Source organism: Corythoichthys intestinalis, chromosome 19, assembly GCF_030265065.1.
Source record: "Corythoichthys intestinalis isolate RoL2023-P3 chromosome 19, ASM3026506v1, whole genome shotgun sequence".
NCBI lineage: Eukaryota > Metazoa > Chordata > Actinopteri > Syngnathiformes > Syngnathidae > Corythoichthys > Corythoichthys intestinalis.
Genome location: NC_080413.1, coordinates 23,867,475 through 23,889,008, shown reverse-complemented (window position 1 = coordinate 23,889,008; position 21,534 = coordinate 23,867,475). Strand labels below are relative to the sequence as shown.

Here is a 21,534-nt window from a genome sequence, read left to right as displayed (position 1 = left end):
AAAGCAAAGATGGGTGAGATTCACCTCTTTGTGAACAAGTGCGAGAGAAAACTTGAACAGTTTATTAAGGCCAATGTTTCTCAATGGATGATTGCAAGACATCATCTACTGTCCATAATATCATCAAAAGGTTCAGAAGCGTAATCACTGGATATAAGTGGCCAGGCCAAAAATCCACACTGGAAGCCCGTAATCTTTGAGCTCTTATACAGAAATGCATCACAAACAAGAAAGCTACTGTTAAGGAAACCACAGAGTGGGCTCAGCAATACTTCCAGAAACCGTTGTCAGTGAACACAATCCAGGTAGAGGTAGGTAGCGAGTTTCTCGTCACAGCCATAACCTGGCGTTTGAGGAGAATTGGGGTTGGAGGGTTAAAGGGCAGGTCTTTCAACAAACAGGGAAGTCACTGAATGCGGCTGCATCGTGAAGCAGCAATTGGATCAAGAGTAGAGACCTTAACTGAGGTGAAAGACAACCGGTGAAAGGGAAATATTGGGAACAGAAACACCTGTGATAACAAGTGTCACTGCGGAGCCCTCAGTAGGTCCCAAGTGATGACCTTACCGGTGTTTTCATGACACGCCCACTCAAAGGAGCAAGCAAGAAACCAAATACTTTTGTTAGTCACTGTATGTGTGTATGTATCACGAAGGTTTTACTAGGATCTCAAATGAAGCATTCTTTGAATGCGTATCTCAATAAATTCTCCCATGAACATTTAGTATCAGTTAATTTGAAGGATGACTATGCAATTAATACTAATTGTAATACATTTGGAGACTACAAAAGAGAGGGGGAAATATCAGCAGGCAAAGAGTTTATCGGATTGTCATATTATCTTGCAACACACAGGATGAGCCTAATGCTTTGGGAATATTCATTACACAGGAAGTAGTGGGAGGTGGGAGGGTTTAATCAGCCTACATGTCTACAGCACCTTCCAGGCATTCTTGTCCTCTCAGACAATCTGCCCCACCTCTGAGTAAAGCCCCAATCCCTCAACCCACCCACCATGATCAGTCACTGTGACGCATTAAACATCTCTGGCATCAGAGCGATAAGCTCTGCTAACTGTCCAGCTTTGTGTGGCCTGTGTTTATTGGTAGTCGTAGTGACGTCTTGATGCCATCTGACATTCGGTAACAATTGAGAGAGGAACTGGATTACCATCTCATGGGAGAGGATTGAAAAACACTGTATGGTTAAATTTATGACAGAAAAATATTTTCAACAAGACTGTAGGGGAACTAATGTTGGACGATATGGTTATATACTGTATGTTGCAATAGCAATAATAAATGTTTAATTGTCATAGTTTCCATCTAAAACTATAATCACTACTAGTGCTGCAACGACTAATCGATTGACTCCGAGTATTCGATTACAATGAAATATTCGAATTAAATTTTGTTGCTTCGAGTATTCGTTTAATCAAAGTGGCGTTGTAATGGTTTATTTAGAAAGTGTTTGCATTTAGTTTTATTGATTAGGGTGGATACACTGCCCTCTGGTCTGCCTCTTTTCATATGGCTGAATCCAACTGCTCCCTGTTAAGACCAACATAAGCTAGGTTTTTGTTTGAGCTCATGTTTTTTAATGCATTCATAATTTAGTTTACAGGTATATTTAGCCGTTTTTTTTTTTTTTTTTTGTGGGAATATGTGTCTGAACCATTTGTTCAGAGCATTGTTTTACAAAAAAAAAAAAAAAAATTTTTGCATTTTATTGCATTTAAGCTAGCGGACCTTTTCTATATAAGTTAGCCAATTGTTCTTTTGTAGCACATACTCATAGTTGCTCTTTTTTTTTTTTTTTTTTTTTTTTTTTAATTTTATACCGTTTGAGGCTCAACTAAGGTACTTGAATTTTTCATGTTCCTTATCCGATTACTCGATTATTCGAACTAACTAGTCCATCGATTAATGGACTACTAAAACATTCGATAGCTGCACCCTAATCACTACCTTTATTTACTAAGCATAAACCGAGATTCGACCTTTCCAGTCTTACAAAATGAAGTCCCGGAAGTGTTTGGAAAAAGCCCGGAGTACCGGACATAGACCACTTTGTTTTGTCACTTTGGTTTCAAAATAGAGAAAGTTACATTTCCACTTCATTCTAAACTGCCCGATTTCACCATCTGTTTAAAGCCTGGTTCAAACGTCAAATTTGGACAGTATGGTCACATACATAAATGCTTTATGACAACTGTATGGGGATGAATCATAACCTAGCGCTATAAAAAATTAATAAGGGGCAGGGGGGAACTTGCATTATCAGGATCCCCTTGGAATCTTTACCCTGTCGGCGCGTTGGGGTTCCCGTTCATAGTGAACGCATACTGCCAAAATACCCTACGTATGGGCTTCATAAACACCATGAGGAAAACATTCAATGACAGCAAACGGACCAGTAACTATTGAGCTACAGATGGGAGCAGGCTAGCGTTATGAGCGACGTCACTGTCACCGTGTGCAGTTCTTCTTTCTTGGCATAGATTGCATGGTTAAATGCCGACTGTTAACTAACCTGAGGAGCCGAGCCCTCTCTCAGTAATACCACAGCCACTTAATGGATCAGAGTCAACATACCAAGAGTGTCTTAAACACAACACACACACGGTACATAAATAAAACCGACAGTTAATTAAAATTAAATAAATTATGTGATGGGTAAACACACATCGCGACTACTACTACATTGGGAAAGAATAAGCCACCAACAAATCAAAGCAATTAAAAAATCATTATTATTAAGACCTTTTTACAAAAGGTTTCATTACACCCTCAACCACTCACACAGACCAATAGATATTTTTTTGTGCAAGAATATGTGTGCTGCTGTGCCACTTCTGTTAAATTGATACATGCGTATTGCGGCATTAATGCATTTCACATATATGACAGGATTTCTTTATGTCGATTAATCTGGCAGGAGAAACGATAAGTGTGGTAAAATGGGTAAAAGTCTTACCTCCAGTCCATCTTCTCCACCAGGTAAGCACATATCAAAAAGCCCGTTCGATTGAACCCATGCGTACAGTGGATCCCTTTAGGACACCAGAGAAACAGCACAGTCAATAAAAAGAGGTCGCATAATTCAGGAGAAATATATGGGCAAGAGAGCATTTGTTTCAGTCCACCAATTAACTCTATAAATAAAATCTGAACTGTTATAAAAATACCTAAATACATACATACAAATACAAACATGTATATGACGGGAAATACTCAGGTGACTTGAACTTCTGCTCTGAGACCCCCAATTTGGCCAAATTTCAAAATTGTCCTATATGCATCTGTGATGCATCATTGGAAAGCTTAAAATCCCAATTTTCTGGGGGAAGAAATTTTTTGAACAGGAGGGCATAAACATTTTTTTTTTAAAATTAAACCCCTAAACCCTAACTCAAGGTGAGCGCATATTTAAAGACACCATGATTTTAACGAGATATTATGGATATTATGCCGTAATTTTCGGACTATACGTCACACCTGAGTATAAGTCGCACCAGCCAAAAAATGCCCAATGAAAAGGAAAAAAACATATATAAGTCGCACCAAGAACAGACATGTCATCTTGAAAGGCAATTTAAAACAGAAAAGAGAACAACAGGCTGAATAGGTGTACAGTATGCTAACATTACGTGACGCTAGAAGTTAGATCGGGCCTAAAAAAATCCAGCCTGACCCGACGGCCCACGGGTATTAAAGCCCGACGCGGCCCGAGCCCGATCAATTAACTTGATTTGCTTGCCCGAGCCCGAAAACCCCCGAAATTTTATGTTTATTTGTAGGCATGAGCCCAGAAAAAAACGAAATTTTATGTTTTGTTTGTAAGGACTCAGGAGAACGAGGAAATGCGGGGATGCGATGCGTGGTTGCGTTTTGTGTGATCACGTTTGTGACGATACCGATGCATATATGCATAATTATAACAAATTAAATCCTGTCTTTTGTAACGAATTCTCCCAGTTAAACAAGACTCCTCGAGTTGGCAGAAAAAAAACACAAGTTTTCTCAATGTTTAAATAGTCTACATATTTTTATGATCATTATAAATTCATTTACACAACAAAATAACGCTGGAAAAGTTTGTTAAATATATTTCTCGTATGAGACCAAAGCGCCACATTCGTTTACATTCAGCGACGCCGACACAGGGTTCCGTATCATCAACAATCAATTTGAATCCTTTCCATGTCCTACTCCTACCGCAGTTGTTTGCTTTTCAATTCCCCTGTCTTTAGTTTGTTTTTCACTCCTATAGCTGCTCCATATTGAAAAGGAAATACCAGGATGCTCGCGGAGGGGAAGATTGAAAAGAGAGCGGGGCCACTGCGTTCACGTGCGCAGGCATGCAAAGAGCATTCTCTGTTTTATCCAAATTATTTATTTTATTTAAAATCCATACACTCGTTTTTGTATAAATATATGAATATGTATTTAGTTTTTAAAAAAGATAGCGAGAGAAAAGTCGGCCCGACCCGACCGTAAATAGTCACACATAAGTCGCTCCAGAGTAAAAAACGCACCCTCTGCCAAACTATGAAAAAAACTGTGAATTATAGTCCGAAAAATACGGTATTTAACTTGTTTGGATCCAAAAACTCCGTGGAGCATGTCTCGCCGAGTGTCAAGACAGAGCTGTGAATGGCCACAGCCGGACTTTTTGTGGATTTTATGGGTGAAACAATTACACGGTTATATAACAAGGGTCGCAATGCAGAAATTGCATACATGAAGGAGTGGTCGAGATTTTCTTTTTCAAATATTTACCCTTTTGAATGTTTTTTTTCTTTGTTTGGATCGATTATCATCTAAAATATCGGGAAAAATCCAACATTAACAAAAAATAATAATAATAATAATAATACAATTAAGTGATAGTTATGAGGTAGACATCCGTGACCTATTTACAGACACTATTTTTTTCATTAGCCACGTTTACATGCTGACTTTTATTCATACCGATTCAAATCATTCCGAATGGAAATTTCACATCAGCTGTTTACATGTCACTTCATCTATTCCGATCCAGCGTTTACATGTGACTGCCTTTATTCCGAAAGGACGTTTGACAACTGCCGTCTGACATGCGCAGATTAATCAAAACAAAGCGTCACGTTGCAAAACATGGAGATCGATCGTCAGATCCGCTGCTGTTTTAACTTTTCGAGTGGAGACAAAACTTCAGAATGATACGCCGTTCATTTAAAAAGTTGTGTGGGTGCGCTGTGCGTGTGCTTGGAAGCCATGTTGCAAGTGACGTTACTTACGTCACGGAGTGACGTCACCACGTCAGTACGGAGCATGAGCAGAAAGAACGCAACCAGACACCATTCCGCTTCCCTGTTTACATGATATAATTTTACTTCTAATCGGTTTGGGAAAAGGAATATTTCACCCCTGTGAATCGGAATGAAATTCCATTCGGTTTGGGCCCGTTCATTCCGAATGAGGTGTTTATATGGAACACATTTATTCGGTTTGAACAAATATTCCGATTGTAATTGGAATATTTGGCTCCATGTAAACGTGGCAATTGTGACGTAATTTCTTTAAAAGTTAAAAAATATGCGAGTGAATAATTATTAAGTCGTTCTTTTTTTAACTAAATATTGGACATAAATTAATGACTCAAAGCTAAAAACGACAGACATTTCGAATAATAAATATAATTACTTAACTTCTATTTATGGCTGAGTTGAAACAAAAGCGGTTGCGCGGTGTTTGTAAACGGGGGTTTCCAGGGAAAAATGGACAAATTAAAAATAGATTGGGGGCTTAATGCGCCATGAAACTGCTATGGCAGCATATAGACATATTGTTCTATCAAGCAAAATAGTTCTTTATGCTTAAAATACAGTAGTTTATTTTAAATAGGGGTGCAAGAGCAGAAACTGCTTTTTCAGCCTTGTCTGTGTTATCTGCCATATGATATGTATAAATGTATGTATGTATGTACAGTGGGGAGAACAAGTATTTGATACACTGCCAATGGGTTTTCCCATTGACTGTGTATCAAATACTAGTTCTCCCCACTGTATGTATGTACAAAGTAAATAGTAATGGAGATAAAGAAAACGCACCAATGAGAATATATGCGTCCGATTATAATTCCTAAACAGCATGTATCACGACCCCACACCAAATCAGTAGCAACGTCATCAAATAATTTCTAGCCATTTAAAACTTCAATTATCTTCATTAACTGACAACATCAGAAAGGTCAGCCTTTTTGTATGTATAGAACTGCACCGAAGCGTCCAGTACAAAGACAGTTTGCCCAGCAACATCGCACATGAAATGAGTCATAGTCAGTGCATAGAGATTGCATTTGCAAGTCCAGCTGTCTAATCTGGATACAGAAGGTGGAACGTAATGATCAGTAAAATAAAGCCTGGCCACACTCTTACATGTTCTGCGCTTACATTACATTCAAGCAGTTTCATCTGCTTGCGATTATTGAATGACGCTCCAAAGAGGAGGAAGAGAGCCCCCTACTGTTACTTGACTAAAAGTGCAATTTTCACATCTTTTTGATTACGTCATTTCCCTAGACCTCCTCGCTTTAAAATCTCTAAATTGCCACTCTCGACACGGAACAGTAGCACCACTCCACACCTCTCTTACCAGCAATAACTCTTTCACTGATAAAAACACAAACTCAATGCAACGTTAAAGTAGTCATATCATGGTGCAGGTCTCACACAACCCACAATCTGAAATGGTATTTCCTACATCCCAGCAAAATTGTGGTGATTACAAATTTGGAAAAGGCTTCTAGGGTTTGAAAAGAGCTTTGTAATCTACAATAAACACTTTTAGGTGTCCCTACTGATTAAATATATATGTACCATACCATAATCAAAGATTATAAATTATACATCAACATTAAATAAAATTGCTCCCTCAAGTCAAACTAAAGATATTGGTTCCTCACCTATTAGCTCTGAAGAATTCTTCTCCATGAAGTGTTCACAAAGTCGGATGAACATAGCAGTTGTCTCTTTGGAAGGACATTCTCCATGGCTAGGAAAGGAAAGGTGTACCATTACTGTGCTGTCAAATTAACAATCTATATTAGGGGTGTGAAAAAATATCGAAATGGTGATATATCAAGATACTTTGTATTCCCAAAGGTTATCGATATGCTCCTGCCAAGAATCGAGATATTGTTTTAAAAAGGTGTCGATTTAAAAAAAAAAAAAAAAAAAAAAAAGGACCCAAAATGTTGCTACCAAATTCTTCCACCAGTTCTTCTCAGTTAACTCTAAGGCTGCCATTGCGTTGCTTGACACCCAGTCTATTTAGACTCGAAACCAGAGCATTCGCAGTCATTCTGTCCAATTTTCGGGGCATTTACAGGTCATTTCCTGTTGAGTTTGAGTCACTGCCTATTCATTTGGGTGATTCCCTGGGCACTTCCTGTTCTGTAACTCAAAATAAACAGGAATTGACCCATAAAATACCCCAATCAACAGGAAGTAACTGAAAATCAACAGATAAATGACCTTAAATGGCCCAAAATTACCTCATTGCCTGGCATTGACTGCCACTGACAGCCATAGACGTTCAATTCGTTTGAAGTGGGAGGGATGGCAGCCTCCCAGTTCAAATGGATTGGACGTCTACAAGTGATAAACTCATTCCAATTCAGAGCAGAAGCTTGCTTTACTATTTATTACCTTTTTGTAGAATATCCTAGAATGATTTCCTGACCAATCTATCGATAATCGTTGAATCGCCATATCGTCAAATCATTGTTATCGTGAGCTTTGTATCGCAAATCGTATCGTGAGGTACCAAGACGTTCCCACTCCTAATCTATATATCCATTTTTGTATACCATATTGATTATTAAGCGTTAGTTACACCTATAGACAATTTGGAGTATTCGAGAAACAAAACATGCACGTTTTGGGAAAGTGGGAAGAAGCTACTAGAGAAAACACTACCAGGCAAAGGGAATACATACAAACCCCACAAAGAGTTTGAGCTTCTTGACTGTGAGGCTGACTCACTAACCATTATTCCACTATCATTCTATATCACATGTCCATTCAAGCTTGTGCTAATTAGGGGTTCTGGCATACTGGATCCTATCTTAACTGCAGAGCCAGAATTTGGGTCCACAATGGACTGGTTGCCACCAAAATACAGGGCAAAGATAAACAACTTTTTTTTAATTGACATCATGACTGTCACATACCCTTTACACTGTAGCTTAACATATTTGATTCCTTCCTTTTCAATGTCGTTGCGGTCGTAGAAGCGAGTCGTGTTCGTCAAATCCACGAGCAAACCCATTTTTACCTAAACAGGGATTTTTTAAAATTATAAAAATATTGATGTGATGCTTTGTTTTATATACAACAGACAACAAGTAGAGATTTAAAGTGCCCTTACATTTAAACTCTTCAAGTAGTTGGATAGCATGTTTGGATAAAACCGGTTCTCCTCTGCAACTTGGTCATCATATCTGGGACCCAGCATGGTTTTCATAGGCAGGAATTTCCCTGGAGAAAAAGGAATATAGAATGGATGTGGAGTTTGCATATTTTTCTCAGGAATTCAAGCTGTCTCCCACGTTCCAAAAATAAGCACATTAGATTCACTGAACAATCGTCCATTTTTGTGAATGTGAATGGTTGTTTACATATATGTGGCCTGGTAGACGATGAGGCAATTTGCTTATTTATTGTTAAAACATGGTAGCAACATAAAAACGTGTTACTCCTCACACATGGAGCTTCGAGGGAGATTTTTTTAAAGGGCATGTGTGTTATTGGCATCGTTAGAAAACTCATCCACACAATGCGCAAGCGCAGTTTTGGTTTGTTTTGACACGTGGTAGATGCGCGAGTGCGACTTACAGCAACTGTTCTTATTTTATTTTTTTTCTTTTAAAGCGGTCATACTTGAGCATAACACAACCAATATTGAATTACAACCTGTTGTTGAAAACCTCTGCTTTTAGTTCTTGAACTAATCAAATCTCCTATGCTTAGCAAACGCAACACTCGCTAACGTTAGCACTTTGTGATGCTAATATGCAATGACACGCGACAACTGCACCTTGTTCAAGTAGTTTAAGAACAAATTGAACAATATTATTCCTTCTCGGGGGGGCTAAATGCATATTCTTGCAAACTACACTCCAGTCTTGTTGCTGCGGGAGACGAGTAACATAAGATGCATGTACTGTAAATGAAACTACTACTCAATGAATGTAATTGGAGCTCGGCTATCTCACCAGCCACTGGTTGTCCTCTTCTGGGGCAATTCCGCCAACGGGGAGGTGGTCCCGTGTGTGACATGGTTAGCTCCCAGTCGTACGTATTACAGTAAATGCGCCAAAAAAAACTCTACAATGATCCAAGACGTGTGCACGGTGGTATCACCTTAATCCCCGGGTTGTGGCTCACCCAAACACCGCGGATTCAAGGCCCATTAGCCGCTAATTTAGCTCATTTGGGAATATCGTTGAAAAATACGGTCGCCGGAACATTTATATATATTTATTTTTAGTCACCAAGCCTTACGTCTTAATTCGTATCAGTATAGCAAACATAGCGTCTGTCAGATGATAAGCATGGTAGCTGGAACAAGCTAAATAAACAAGCTGTGCTTCCCATTCATGCTCAATCGAGGTGCTTGCGTTGCATTCCAGTGTCGCTCGGAAATCTTAAATTCCCTCTTCTTTGACGTCTTCACCGTTTCTATGATAATACAAGTACGTCGTTTGGGTGCATTCAAGTTCATCTGTTTTGCCTTTGGTGTTACTAGTGGTTACCTTGTTTGAATTTGAGCACTATTAAGCATTTTTAACATATGTCAAACCCTTATTGCAATGGGTGAGGAAGGTATCGTAGTTGTATGATATTTTAGAAACTATTTGGCAATACTTTTGTACAATTTAGGAGCATTATTGTGAACAACCAACAACAAAACATATTTCCATCTCTATTTGTGGGCAAATTTTCGAGGAAATGAAAAACCCGTCACTTCTGTATGGTGCTCTCTCCTGCAGGTATTTTATGGAAATTGTTCGAACCTACAAAGAATAAAGTACCGTATAGGCATACATGAGTATTTTCCCCCCATTTTTTAAAATGCATTTATTATAACAGTTGATGATCAGAACGCTGTGTAGCCTGGCAAATATTTGGAACAATTTGGAAAAACAATTTCAACCCCCTCAGTTTTGCTGTTGTGATGTAATATCCTACTGTTTTTTTTCCAAGGTCTTCCTCTCATACTATATTTAGTAAACAGCCACAATAAGAACATTAATCTGTATTACAATTAAAATACGTACAAATCATTCAAAATGTTTTGGTTTGGATATGCTTGCATAAAATAAAACTTAAAATGAACCATGAGTTCATATGTTTTTAGCCAAAGACACATGGGATATTCACCAATTCACCTCACCAACGACAAGACGAGGACGCTGAGCATAGTTTGGACTTTAAAATAATATAAAAAAAATCAAATAAAATTACAAATTTTAAATTTAGTAGTACTACTGTTATTCTGTTGACAATGCTATTAGACCTTCCTGGCTTGCTGTATTCGATTCTACTTCCGGGTGCTTGTTGTCATCCAGAGAAAAATCGCAAGTGCAGCCGAGCGACGAGGACGTTTCATCACTGCGTTTTTGGAGATTATTTTTATACATATTTGCAGACTCTACCGTGACTGGGTGGGGGAATGCAGCATTTTAAACTCAGTCGAGACAAACTGTACAGCACAAGATGCTGTGTATGTTGCCACGTCCGGACGGGAACTATTATCCTCGGAACATGGTACATGGTAAGTAATCAAACAAAAATCGATATGGATTGATGGAAAGCGTATGTTAGATATGATCGGTTGAATATGATGTTATTATAACATATGTCGACTATTCGTTTGTCGACTCGGCCACGTTTGTTGATTCGGTATTGCTCGGAAAATGGCCTTGAAGCTTAAACGGTAGGTGAATGTCATGTTAGCCGCAAATGCTAACGTTAGCAAGTTAGCTTATCTCTTTCTAACAAAGCAGTCAAAATTGTTGGTGTGAAATGTATCGCGAAAATAACAAGGCATCGTTTGAGGTAAATCGATAGATGATGTCGAAATATATAAATATATTTCTTTTTACGTCGGCTGTATAACACCATTTACTATATAATTTAGGGCTGCAGCTAACAAATACTTTAGTAATCGAATAGTCTATCAACTGTTGCAAAATAAATGTTAAGAGATGTAAAACAAAGGGTTGCTAAGATTGTGCTTTCAAAAGAGCATTAAATGCGAAAACAAAATTTCCAAACGTTTCTTCAAACTAGTGCTGCAGCTATCGGATATTTTAGTAGTCGATTAATCGATGGACTAGTTAGTTCGAATAATCGAGTAATCGGATAAGGAACATGAAAAATCAAAATACCTGAGCTGAGCCTCAAACGGTATTTTTTTTTTTTTTTTTTTTTTTTATGAGGATCTATGGCCAACAAAAGAACAATTGGCTAACTTACATAGAAAAAGTCCGCTAGTTTAAATGCTAGAAAATGCTAAATTTTATTTACAATGCTCTTAACAAATGGTTCGGATACATATTCCCACAAAAATTGGCTAAATATACCTATAAACTAAATTATGAATGCATTAAAAAAACATGAGCTCAAACAAAAACTCAGCTTACGTTGGTCTTAACGGGGAGCAGTTGGATTCAGCAATGTGAAAAGAGGCAGACCAGAGGGCAGTGTATCCACCCTAATCAATAAAACTAAATGCAAACACTTTTAAAATAAACCATTACAACGCCACTTTAATTAAACGAATACTCGAAGCAACAAAATTTGATTTTTTTTTTCTAATCGATTACTCGAGTTAATCGATTAATCGTTGCAGCACTACTTCAAACTATTGCTTTTTCTTTTAAAAATAAATTTAAATATCCAAGTTTAGCTCAAACGATATAAAAATAAATAAGGATTTAAGTAAAACAAAAGCACAATTGGCTAACTTGCATAGCTAAAATCCACTAGCTTCAATGCTGTTTAAAAAAAGAAAAAATTAAATCAATGCCCTTAACAAATCGTTCAAACACATATTCCCACAAAAAAATGGCTAATGTTCTAAACTAAATAACAAATGCATAAACAAGCATATTAGGTCAAAAAAACTTCTATTTGTCTTAACAGGGAGCAGCTAGGTTCAGCCATGTCAGACGAATTATGGATACGCATATTCACTGTTGCCACTAGAGGACAGTATATCCACCCAACTCAATAAAAGTAAATGCAAACACTTTCGAAACAAACCTTTTCAATGTACTGTAATTAAATGAATCCTCGAAGCAGCAAAATTTTATCAAAGCTTTTTTTTTCTAATGAAATTACTCGAGTTAATCGATTAATTATTGCAGCACTACGATAAATTACGTAACGCTAGTCTGATGGACTCAGTATAGTCTTTAAGAGACTATTGCTGTACCCAAAATGATGTATGTGCTGATTATTGCATAACTGAATTTGATCATAAAAAGGGATCTTTCTCAACATTTCCTTCTTTAAAGGATTGTAAGATACAGGTACTTTCGTTTATTTCACAAGGGCAAAATACTGTGGTGTAACTTGTCATGTGAGCGTATCCAAGCAGTTTACTAATTTCTGCAGACTCATCATCATCTTCTGGTTGTGGGGCTTGCCAGAGACACAGAAATATACAAATGGGCATTTTTACCTAATAGTTTGTTCTTCAGAAAATATTTAAAGCTGAAATGTTAACCTATGTTTATGATGAATTGTATTGCGACTCCACAGGTAATTAACCTGTTGATGGGAATCCTGCTAACGGTTGCTGCGACGCATCCGGAAAGTGTTCCCTCTGTCAACTTACAATATGCTGTCATTGACCATTACTTAACATCTGACAGGATGTCAGGTAGGTTTGCACAAAGTGGAGTCCTCCCGAGGCAAACAATTTGTTAATATTTTGAAAATGAAATTCCCACAGGAGCGCCATAAGTAAATTTAGATGAAATCAAGAAATGTGGTTTTGATGAGGTTGAACTTATGATTGGTGAAACAGCGCATGACATCAACAAAACGCTGCTCTGTTGTTTTACAAAAATTTATTAATGTTCTCACAGACTTTATTTGTGGACTTTAATGCTGCCCGGTGGCATTTCCCCCTCCCACAAATCAAAACATAATTCATCCACATATACTTAACCTCATCTAGTTAAAAAATTATTTAGCATTCTCATACACGTACTGAAGATTTGTGCGTTTGCATGCTGTTGTTATTTAGAATTGTGTGTATATTCCTCATTGGGTCCTAATTTTATGACAGTTTTATTATTGCTTTATTAATCTACCATTAACCTAATGCAGTATTAAAGAAATATATAATATGTATAATATATCGGTCAAGTTTTATATAATAAAGTATCTGATTGGATTTGTTGATTTAGCTGTGCCATCAATGTTCTCAGACAGGCAGGAAAAAAATAAATCTTGCTCCTATAGATAAAAAGTAGTACATATTAATTTATCCACTGGTGATATTTTTGTTTAGCGATCCATATTTGCTAGTTGCTAATATACAATTTAAGTGCTTCGGTTCAATACGAGGTTGGGAATAACTACTAAACATGTACTACTATACTCTTTCATTTGCATTCAAACAGGTAATGCCGGTGCCGGACTGGCCATTTCTCTGCTGATGGTCACTATCAGTGCAGTGATGCTGTATGGAGCCATTACAGTAAGTGCACATTTGTGTAGCACGCTTGGAATACTCTTGCAAGAACAATGTTTTTTTTGTGTGTATTATACCTGGATTTCCACTAGAATTATCCTGGCCACGATGATGTGTTCCTCAACGTTATTCATCTTTATCTCACAGGCCTGCCTGATGGCAACAGGACTCACAGGTTTAATAGCATTTGCACATAGAACTCTGTGGAGGTGCTCATAGTAGAGGCTTCGTGTGCATGTCCGCAGTGTGCGCGAGTGTTTTTGCTTTAGCACGTACTCCCTGAATATACGCCCCCTATTTTTCCTAAAATAACTGGAAAGATCAGAAATGCTTTGTATAATTCATTGACCCCCTCAAGACTTGGACAATGTTACAGTTAGTAGGACAATTTATGTTCTCGGGAAAATATGTTTTCTAAATGGAAAAAAAAAAAAAAAAACTGCAGGAATGTGAAGCTGGGGTAAATAGTGTTAAATCTCAGACTAATGTCATGGTTGACCTCCATGATTAAATTCACCTGTATAGTTGACCTGAACCAAAAAAGTCAGCTTAGTGAGGATAGGGATGGCAACTAATATTCTGCATGGCCCTTGAGAGAAAACCCACTAATGAGGCCAAGTTCCTGTGGGTCTCTTAACACATCTCTTCCTCTTTTGTCTCCAGCATCGCAGTGGGCTGCTCATACCGTTTTTCTGCTACCAGATGTTCGACTTTGCTCTGAGCTGCCTGGTGGCCTGCAGCTCTCTCACCTACCTGCCCAGAATACAGGAGTACCTGGACCAACTGGTTAGTTGATAGCTTGACAGATGTGGCTCAGCACATTGCTGAAGTCACTCCTTTACAGGCAATTAAAAAAAGAGGTTCTTTGTTTGATTGAGTACAAGGTTGTAAAAATAAATTAGTGATTGCCCACCATTTCTCTTTTAAGTAGATGTATGACTAGAATGAGAATGTTACTTTTTAACCTAATAGGTTTCCTTACACTGTTTCCTCAGCCGGATTTCCCGTACAAGGATAACCTCCTCTCCCTGGACCCCCGATTTCTGTTTTTCTTCGTGCTAATCCTCTTCACCTTCCTCATTGTCCTGAAGGTAAAATCACCTGTTTCTATAAACTCACAATTCCCTTCATTTTCGCACTATGAGGCACACCTGGCTATAAGCCACCACCTACCAAATGTGACATGAAAACTGCATTTGTTTATAGAAGGGCTGTCAAATTTATCGCGTTAATAGGCGATAATTATTTTTTTTAATCACGTTAAAATATTTGACGCAATTAACGCATGCAAGGAGTGATCCATTCATGCGTTGCCTCAAACAGTTTATAATGACGCCGTTTTGACACCATCATGCATTTGGGCACAACGAGGAACATACTGGATACCATTTGCAGCCACCACTGACAGTCATGGTTGCCCAAGTTCCCATCATGCATTTGGGCAGAGCAGGAGATGTTCTTTTTCTTAACACGCCTAGTTGAACACAACGCAAAACATATTGTATACCATTTCCAGCCACTACTGACATTCGTGGTTGCCCAACTTCCAATCATGCATTTGGGCGGAGCAGGAGACGACCTTTTTCTTAACATACCTAATTGAAGCCAACGCACAACATAGTGTATACAATTTGCAGCCACCACTGACAGTCATGGTTGCCCAACTTCCCATCATGCATTTGGGTGGAGCAGGAAACCACCTTTGTCTTAACACGCCTAATTGAACACATCGCAGAACATACGGTATAACATTTGCGGCCACCACTGACCGTCATGGTTGCCCAACGTCCCATCATGCATTTGGACGGAGCAGGAGACATTCTTTGTCTTAACACACCTAATTGAGCACAACACAGAACATACTGTATAACCAGGGGTGCACATATTTTTTTTTGCCCAGGTTCTCAGAGGAGGACCTGGAGATGTGACTTAGTCCTCATTGAGCTTGAGAGCCGACCCGCCTGATGCGATAAAATTATGACAAGCTTTAGTTAGAGCCAATTACCTTTAATCAATTATATTAACAATTAATGCTTGATTAACATCAACTGGCACAACAAAATTGCCATTACTTTGAAGTGAAATGTAAAGAAATAAACACAAAAGCACTAATTCAAAATAAAGGACATTATGCGGCTCCCACATTAACTCCAAGCCTTTGTAAAAGTGGGATGTCCTCCTCATAAGAGCTCATTGAACGTGCATGTTTAGCTTTTTGAAATGCGAGCAAAAACACGTTTGTCAGTGCATGGCGCTGTTCTTCATTAATTTTATTCTGCCACTTGTCCATAGGGCGAGTGGGGTGCTGTCTGACATCGATAGTTTGCTTAATTGCCACATGCTGTTTTTTCGTGCTTTGGATGGCTGAAATTCTTTGACCCTCCATAAAATGCGCTGCTCTTATCAGCGACATTGGGATTCTCACGGCAAATTTTGTACCACATTTCCGTGCGCGCATCATTTGCTTCTAGCCATGGTACGTCCTGCAGCCACTTTTCAGCAAAAGTCCTTTTTTTCGGTAGCTCCGGTGACGTCTCTGTCGTCTGTCTGTCTTTTGACGGGGGTGGGGGAACACGGAAATAATTACTCAGTGGGGCCTGCCTCTTTGACATTTTGAGAAGGGATTTTGTCGTGTCTGCCGCTAATACAGTGGTCAGCCATTGGTACGCAAAAGCGTATGGAAGCCGTTGAGGGCCAGCACGTTTGTCTACGTCCAGTACGCATGCGCGCATGCGGACCACTTAGCGGACCCCTGTGTATAACATTTGCAGCCACCACTGACAGTCATGGTTGCCCAACGTCCCATCATGCATTTGGACGGAGCAGGAGACGTTCTTTTTCAGTTAAGTCGCTACAGTATCATATAGTTTTTTTGTTTTTTTTTAATATTCATTTATTTTTGATTGAAAATTTTACAAATTGTATTAAAACAAAAACATTAAGAGGGGTTTTAATATAAAATTACCATAACTTGTATTCAAATTTATCGTTTGAGAACTACAAGTCTTTCGATCCAAGGATCCCTTTAACAGAAAGAATGTTAATAATATTAATGCCATCTTGTGGATTTATTGTAATAATAAACAAATACAGTACTTACAGTGGGGAGAACAAGTATTTGATACACAATCAATGGGAAAACCCATTGGCAGTGTATCAAATACTTGTTCTCCCCACTGTATGTACAGTATGTTGAATGTTTATGTCCGTCTTGTGTCTTATCTTTACATTCCAACAATAATTTACAGAAAAATATGGCCTATTTTAGAGATGAATCATTTGACAGCCCTAGTTTATAGTTAAGCCGCACTAGACTATAAGCCGCACCTGTCCTCACTGTATTATAGGATGTTTACACCAAAAGATATTAACCGGTAACACTTTATTTGACATCGGCATGATACGACTGTAATTAGACCAAATGAACCACCATGAAGCTTTGAACCAATTGGCTGTAAAGCTTTATTGCTTCAAGAAGCTTCATTTGGCCATCACTGCTCCCTTGGTGGAGACAGTCAACCTTTTCTGCCACCTGCTTTCAACACTGTTGTTGTCCAACATGCCTCCTAGCATGCATTGCAGCGCTTCAGATGTAAATAACAATGAAAATGTTCTGTGCTAATTATTTCTTCGGTTAATGTTCCAGTTGTTTCATTAATTGCTAATTATGGTATTTGGTAACACTTTATTTGACAGTGGCGCCATAAGACTGTCATTACACAATCATAATAATGACATGACACTGTCATGAGCATTAATGAATGCTTATTAAACATGTCATATAGTGTTTTCCGGCAAATTATCTCACGTTTGAATGGATCTAAAAGATCCAAACTGGACATAAATTGAGTCAGTAACATAATTTGCCGGATGACATGATAGTGCCCATGGTAGTGTCATGTTATGTCAGTCTTATGACGCCACTGTCAAATAAAGTGTTACCAAATACCATAACAAGCAATTAATGAAACAACTAGAACAGTAAATGAATTAATAATTGGCAAAGAACATGAATTATGATAGTTAATTACATCTGCAGCGCTGCAATGTATGCTAGGAGGCATGTGTTGCCTATTAACCCAAATAACTCATCAAATAAGCTGCACTGGACTATAAGCCGCAAGATTCAAAATGAAGGAAAAAAGTAGTGGCTTATAGTCCGAAAATTATGGTACATCTAAAATGGTGAAAATTGGTCTAGTCGGTGCAGAAACAGATCAAAACATGTTCAATTTACTCTGACATTCACAACTGCTGTATGATCAATCGAGAACCTGCAAATGCCCTGAATGCTCAATTTTTACACATTTTGAGTACCATTGTTATTGAATGTTAATTTAATTTTAATTCAATTGTTATTCAGAGAAAGTTTTTTGTATCATTTTCGTCTGTTTAAGTGTTTTTGTTCAAAATGAATTATGTGGTAGTGCTTATTAAAAAAATTCTACTTTTCAGCATAATGTTTGTGTTGGTATCTGTTACTTTTACTGAGGTATGAGGACCACTGTTGCACGATCAACTAGTTCATGTATATGATTTTTTCCCCTCCCAGGCATATTTGATGAATTGTGTGTGGAACTGCTACAAGTACATCAACAACAGGAACAGACCAGATGTCGCTGTCTTCCTCTCATTTGAGAATCAGCCCCAGGTTTGTTAGCACGCTCATACAAATAATAACTTGACTATCAAATAATCTCTTCAAAACCACAGTGCTTTTAATCAGGGCTGCATCTATCGATTATTTAAATAATCTATGGATCAGTTAGTCCGAATAATCGAGTAATCAGATTACGAACATTTGATGCGTTGCAGAATACATTTTAGGATATGTAAAACAAATAAACAAGTGTTTATGCTTGCAATAACATTTATTTTGGCTTGCTAAGATTACATTTTCAAAAGAGCATTAAATGCGAATACAAAATAAAATTCCTGAGTGTTTCTTCAAACGATGCTGAATTGCACTTTCATTTCACAAGAGTAATTAATGCATTGAAAAATTAATCTAAAATACCTGATCTTTGAAATAGATTTTTAAAATAAATGAATGAGGATTTAAATACAACAAAAGACCAATTGGCTATCTTGTATAGCAAAGGACCGCTAGCTTAAATGCTATAAAATGCATAGGTTTTTTTTTTTTTTTTTTTTTTAAACAAAGCTTGTAACAAATCGTTCAAAAACATATTCCCACAAAAAGAAACCTGCTAAATATACTTCTAAACTAAATAAAGAATGCCATAAACTTCACTACCAGTTGACCAGACAGCTCCTACTGACATTGTGTCACGGCTTCCCGTAGGGAGCCGGGGAAGGCAGAGCGTTGTGGCATCTTTCACTGCGATAAACTCAAACACAAGCTGAATTCTAATGCCGAATTTAGGTGGAAACGGGACGAAATGTTGTGCATACAAGCAGGTAGGAGTGTATCGAGAGTGATTTGGTCGAGGATTCAAAGCGATTGTTATACAAAATGGCACCATGCATGCACTTTGAGACGTTGCAGAAAAAATGAAATGAATGGAGGGGGGAAAATTGCGTAACTTTAGCTTGAAATAGTTATGTAAAATGAATGATAACTGCTCGTTTTTTTGCTTTTAACGAAGAATCTAGACTGTTTTACGTTCATATATACTAGTATGGACATTCCGGGATTTATGCATTCACTTATAACAATTTTAATATGCCTATTCACTGTTGCCACTAGAGGACAGTGTATCCACTCAAATCAAGAAAATTTTCTAAATGCAACACTTTCAAAACCATCACAACGTCACTCGAATTAAACGGATCCTCAAAGTAGCAAAATTTCTTGAAGCTTTTTCCTAATCAAATTACTCAAGTTAATCGATGAATCGTTACAGCACTACTTATTATACATTTTGGCATGTAATCAGCAGAATGGCATCTTATCTCCCGAAGTTAGTTATTTAACTTGTTCACTGCTAGTGACAGTGTAGGTGTCAAATCCATTTTATCCGGGATGGCCGGCAGTGAATGAGTTAATAACGTTTGTGTAATTTAGTTTTTAATGTTTTGAGTTTAATGGCAATATTTATTTCAATGTGATATACTGCAGAAATCCTTTTTGGGAGGAAATCAAGAAATTATGCACACGAGTGGCTTTGTAATGAGCAGGGTACACCAGCAGAGGTCATTTGATGCACATAAGTACGAATGCACTCAACCGGCGGGAGGAAAAAAGTGCACAATAATCCATGGGGGAGGGATTTTTTTAGGCTTATTATTGTTATGATTTGATGGAAGAACAACCGATTTTTCAAATGAAATGTAATAATTGACTTGGGCTTTGTCTACTCAGTGGCTTTAATTGCCTTTCTTCTTCCTTGTCTCATCCAGTCGGCCCTGCCCACGTATGAGATGGCTGTAAACATGCCCGACAAGGACCCTCCTCCGCCTTACATGCCGTCTTAAAGACCAGCCAATCCTACTGTGGACAACACATACCGCCAAATGCATTTCTACATTCCCTCACTAACCTTCTCCCAGCGCCTCTTATCTACTGTATATATTTTGTTCAAAGATGACGGAGGAAATCCAAATGAGCGACACCAGCCTTTTTCATTCTTTGTTTTAATCAAATGCAGTCATCCTCATGTAGACTGACAATCCACTCATTGTATCTCTTTAATTAAACAGTTGCATTTCATTTTTAGAAACACAGCAATAGCATTTTATGTGTCTTTTATTTAGCTTTGCTGTGGTTCACTACCAATTCCACCACCACCAGCTCGGATGTTTACATCACACTCTGCTGCCAGCTAGTTTTCCAGCTGCGTACAAGGAGGGAAAGGAGAAAGAAAGCTGCTTTTACACCAGCCTGACATCAGCTCGTCTGCCGTAAAAGATTTGTTGTTGCATGCCCTCCTATGACTTAACCATGCTTATTTTTTCCATTTCATTGCTGTATTCAAACTTTAATATATTTGACTTCAATAAAGAGCTGAGACCATCTATGATTCTTCAGTATGCTGTTTTTTCTTTTTTAACCAGTTTTGGGATGCTAACTCTAGTAGAAACTGTCCAAACTTCAAAAGTGTTAATTAGATGGGAAAGATGGTAAAATTCCTTTTTTTTTTTTTTTTTTTTTTTTTTTTTTTTTAAATGACGTCTCTGTGGCGCACAGCCCAAACTGTTTGACCAACCGTCACCGTTCAAAAATATCAAAATGACCGGAATTTTCGCACGACACGGAATTTTTCGAATGACCCCCCCCCAAAATTTTCCACTCGTCCGTAAACAGGTTTTTTGAAAAAATTTTTTTTCAAAATGTATCTAGTCCCACAATTTTTGACCACATAATTTACAAGTAAAAAAATTCCTGGATGGTATGGGGCATAAAGTAAAGGTTGTACACAGAATTTGCCAACTGTTAGATTCGAAGCTAAGTTTATGTACACCTTGTTCGGCTAAAAAGAAGTCGATGTAGCTTTTGTGGAGGTTGGTAGCTGCTCCCCGAGTTGCTGTGATAGCAACCTTCTTTATTCAGGGGAAAACAATAGGATGGGAGGGGCAGGAAAGCAACATAAAACAGACCACATGGGGGCCACATGCCAGGACAAAGGCTGACGAGACAGAAGTTATCATATCTGGTGACTAATAACAAGGGAAGCATAAAAGTTAACTCGATGCACAGCAATTCCAACACCAAAACTTACATTTCCCCCATAAATTCGCCAAAAACTGTCCTATTCATTTCTAATATGATGTCATTGAGAGTCATGTACGTCCAAATTACCCATTCATTTTAAAT

The 21,534-nt window shown here is 38.0% G+C and overlaps 2 protein-coding genes across 3 annotated transcripts in view; one reads left to right on the top strand and one right to left on the bottom strand.

Moving 5' to 3' along the window:
* The window catches only part of rngtt (RNA guanylyltransferase and 5'-phosphatase), a 137,024-nt gene extending 127,350 nt beyond the window's left edge, over positions 1–9,674 (bottom strand). For both annotated transcript variants that reach the window (XM_057822367.1, XM_057822368.1), the window contains exons 1-5: positions 9,262–9,674; positions 8,415–8,524; positions 8,218–8,321; positions 6,949–7,037; positions 2,977–3,052 (exon numbers count right to left, since the gene is read on the bottom strand). In XM_057822367.1, coding sequence (XP_057678350.1) covers positions 2,977–3,052; positions 6,949–7,037; positions 8,218–8,321; positions 8,415–8,524; positions 9,262–9,325 — 443 coding nt within the window. In that variant the 5' untranslated portion in view covers positions 9,326–9,674. The remainder of the gene's footprint in view (positions 1–2,976; positions 3,053–6,948; positions 7,038–8,217; positions 8,322–8,414; positions 8,525–9,261) is intronic.
* Positions 9,675–10,593: 919 nt separating this feature from the next.
* Positions 10,594–20,735, top strand: laptm4a (lysosomal protein transmembrane 4 alpha). The gene is made up of 7 exons (XM_057822370.1): positions 10,594–10,823; positions 12,818–12,938; positions 13,687–13,763; positions 14,421–14,543; positions 14,753–14,848; positions 18,310–18,408; positions 20,121–20,735. The coding sequence occupies exons 1-7, from the start codon at positions 10,722–10,724 to the stop codon at positions 20,193–20,195; spliced, it is 693 nt and encodes a 230-aa protein (XP_057678353.1). The 5' UTR covers positions 10,594–10,721; the 3' UTR covers positions 20,196–20,735.
* Positions 20,736–21,534: the final 799 nt, after the last annotated feature.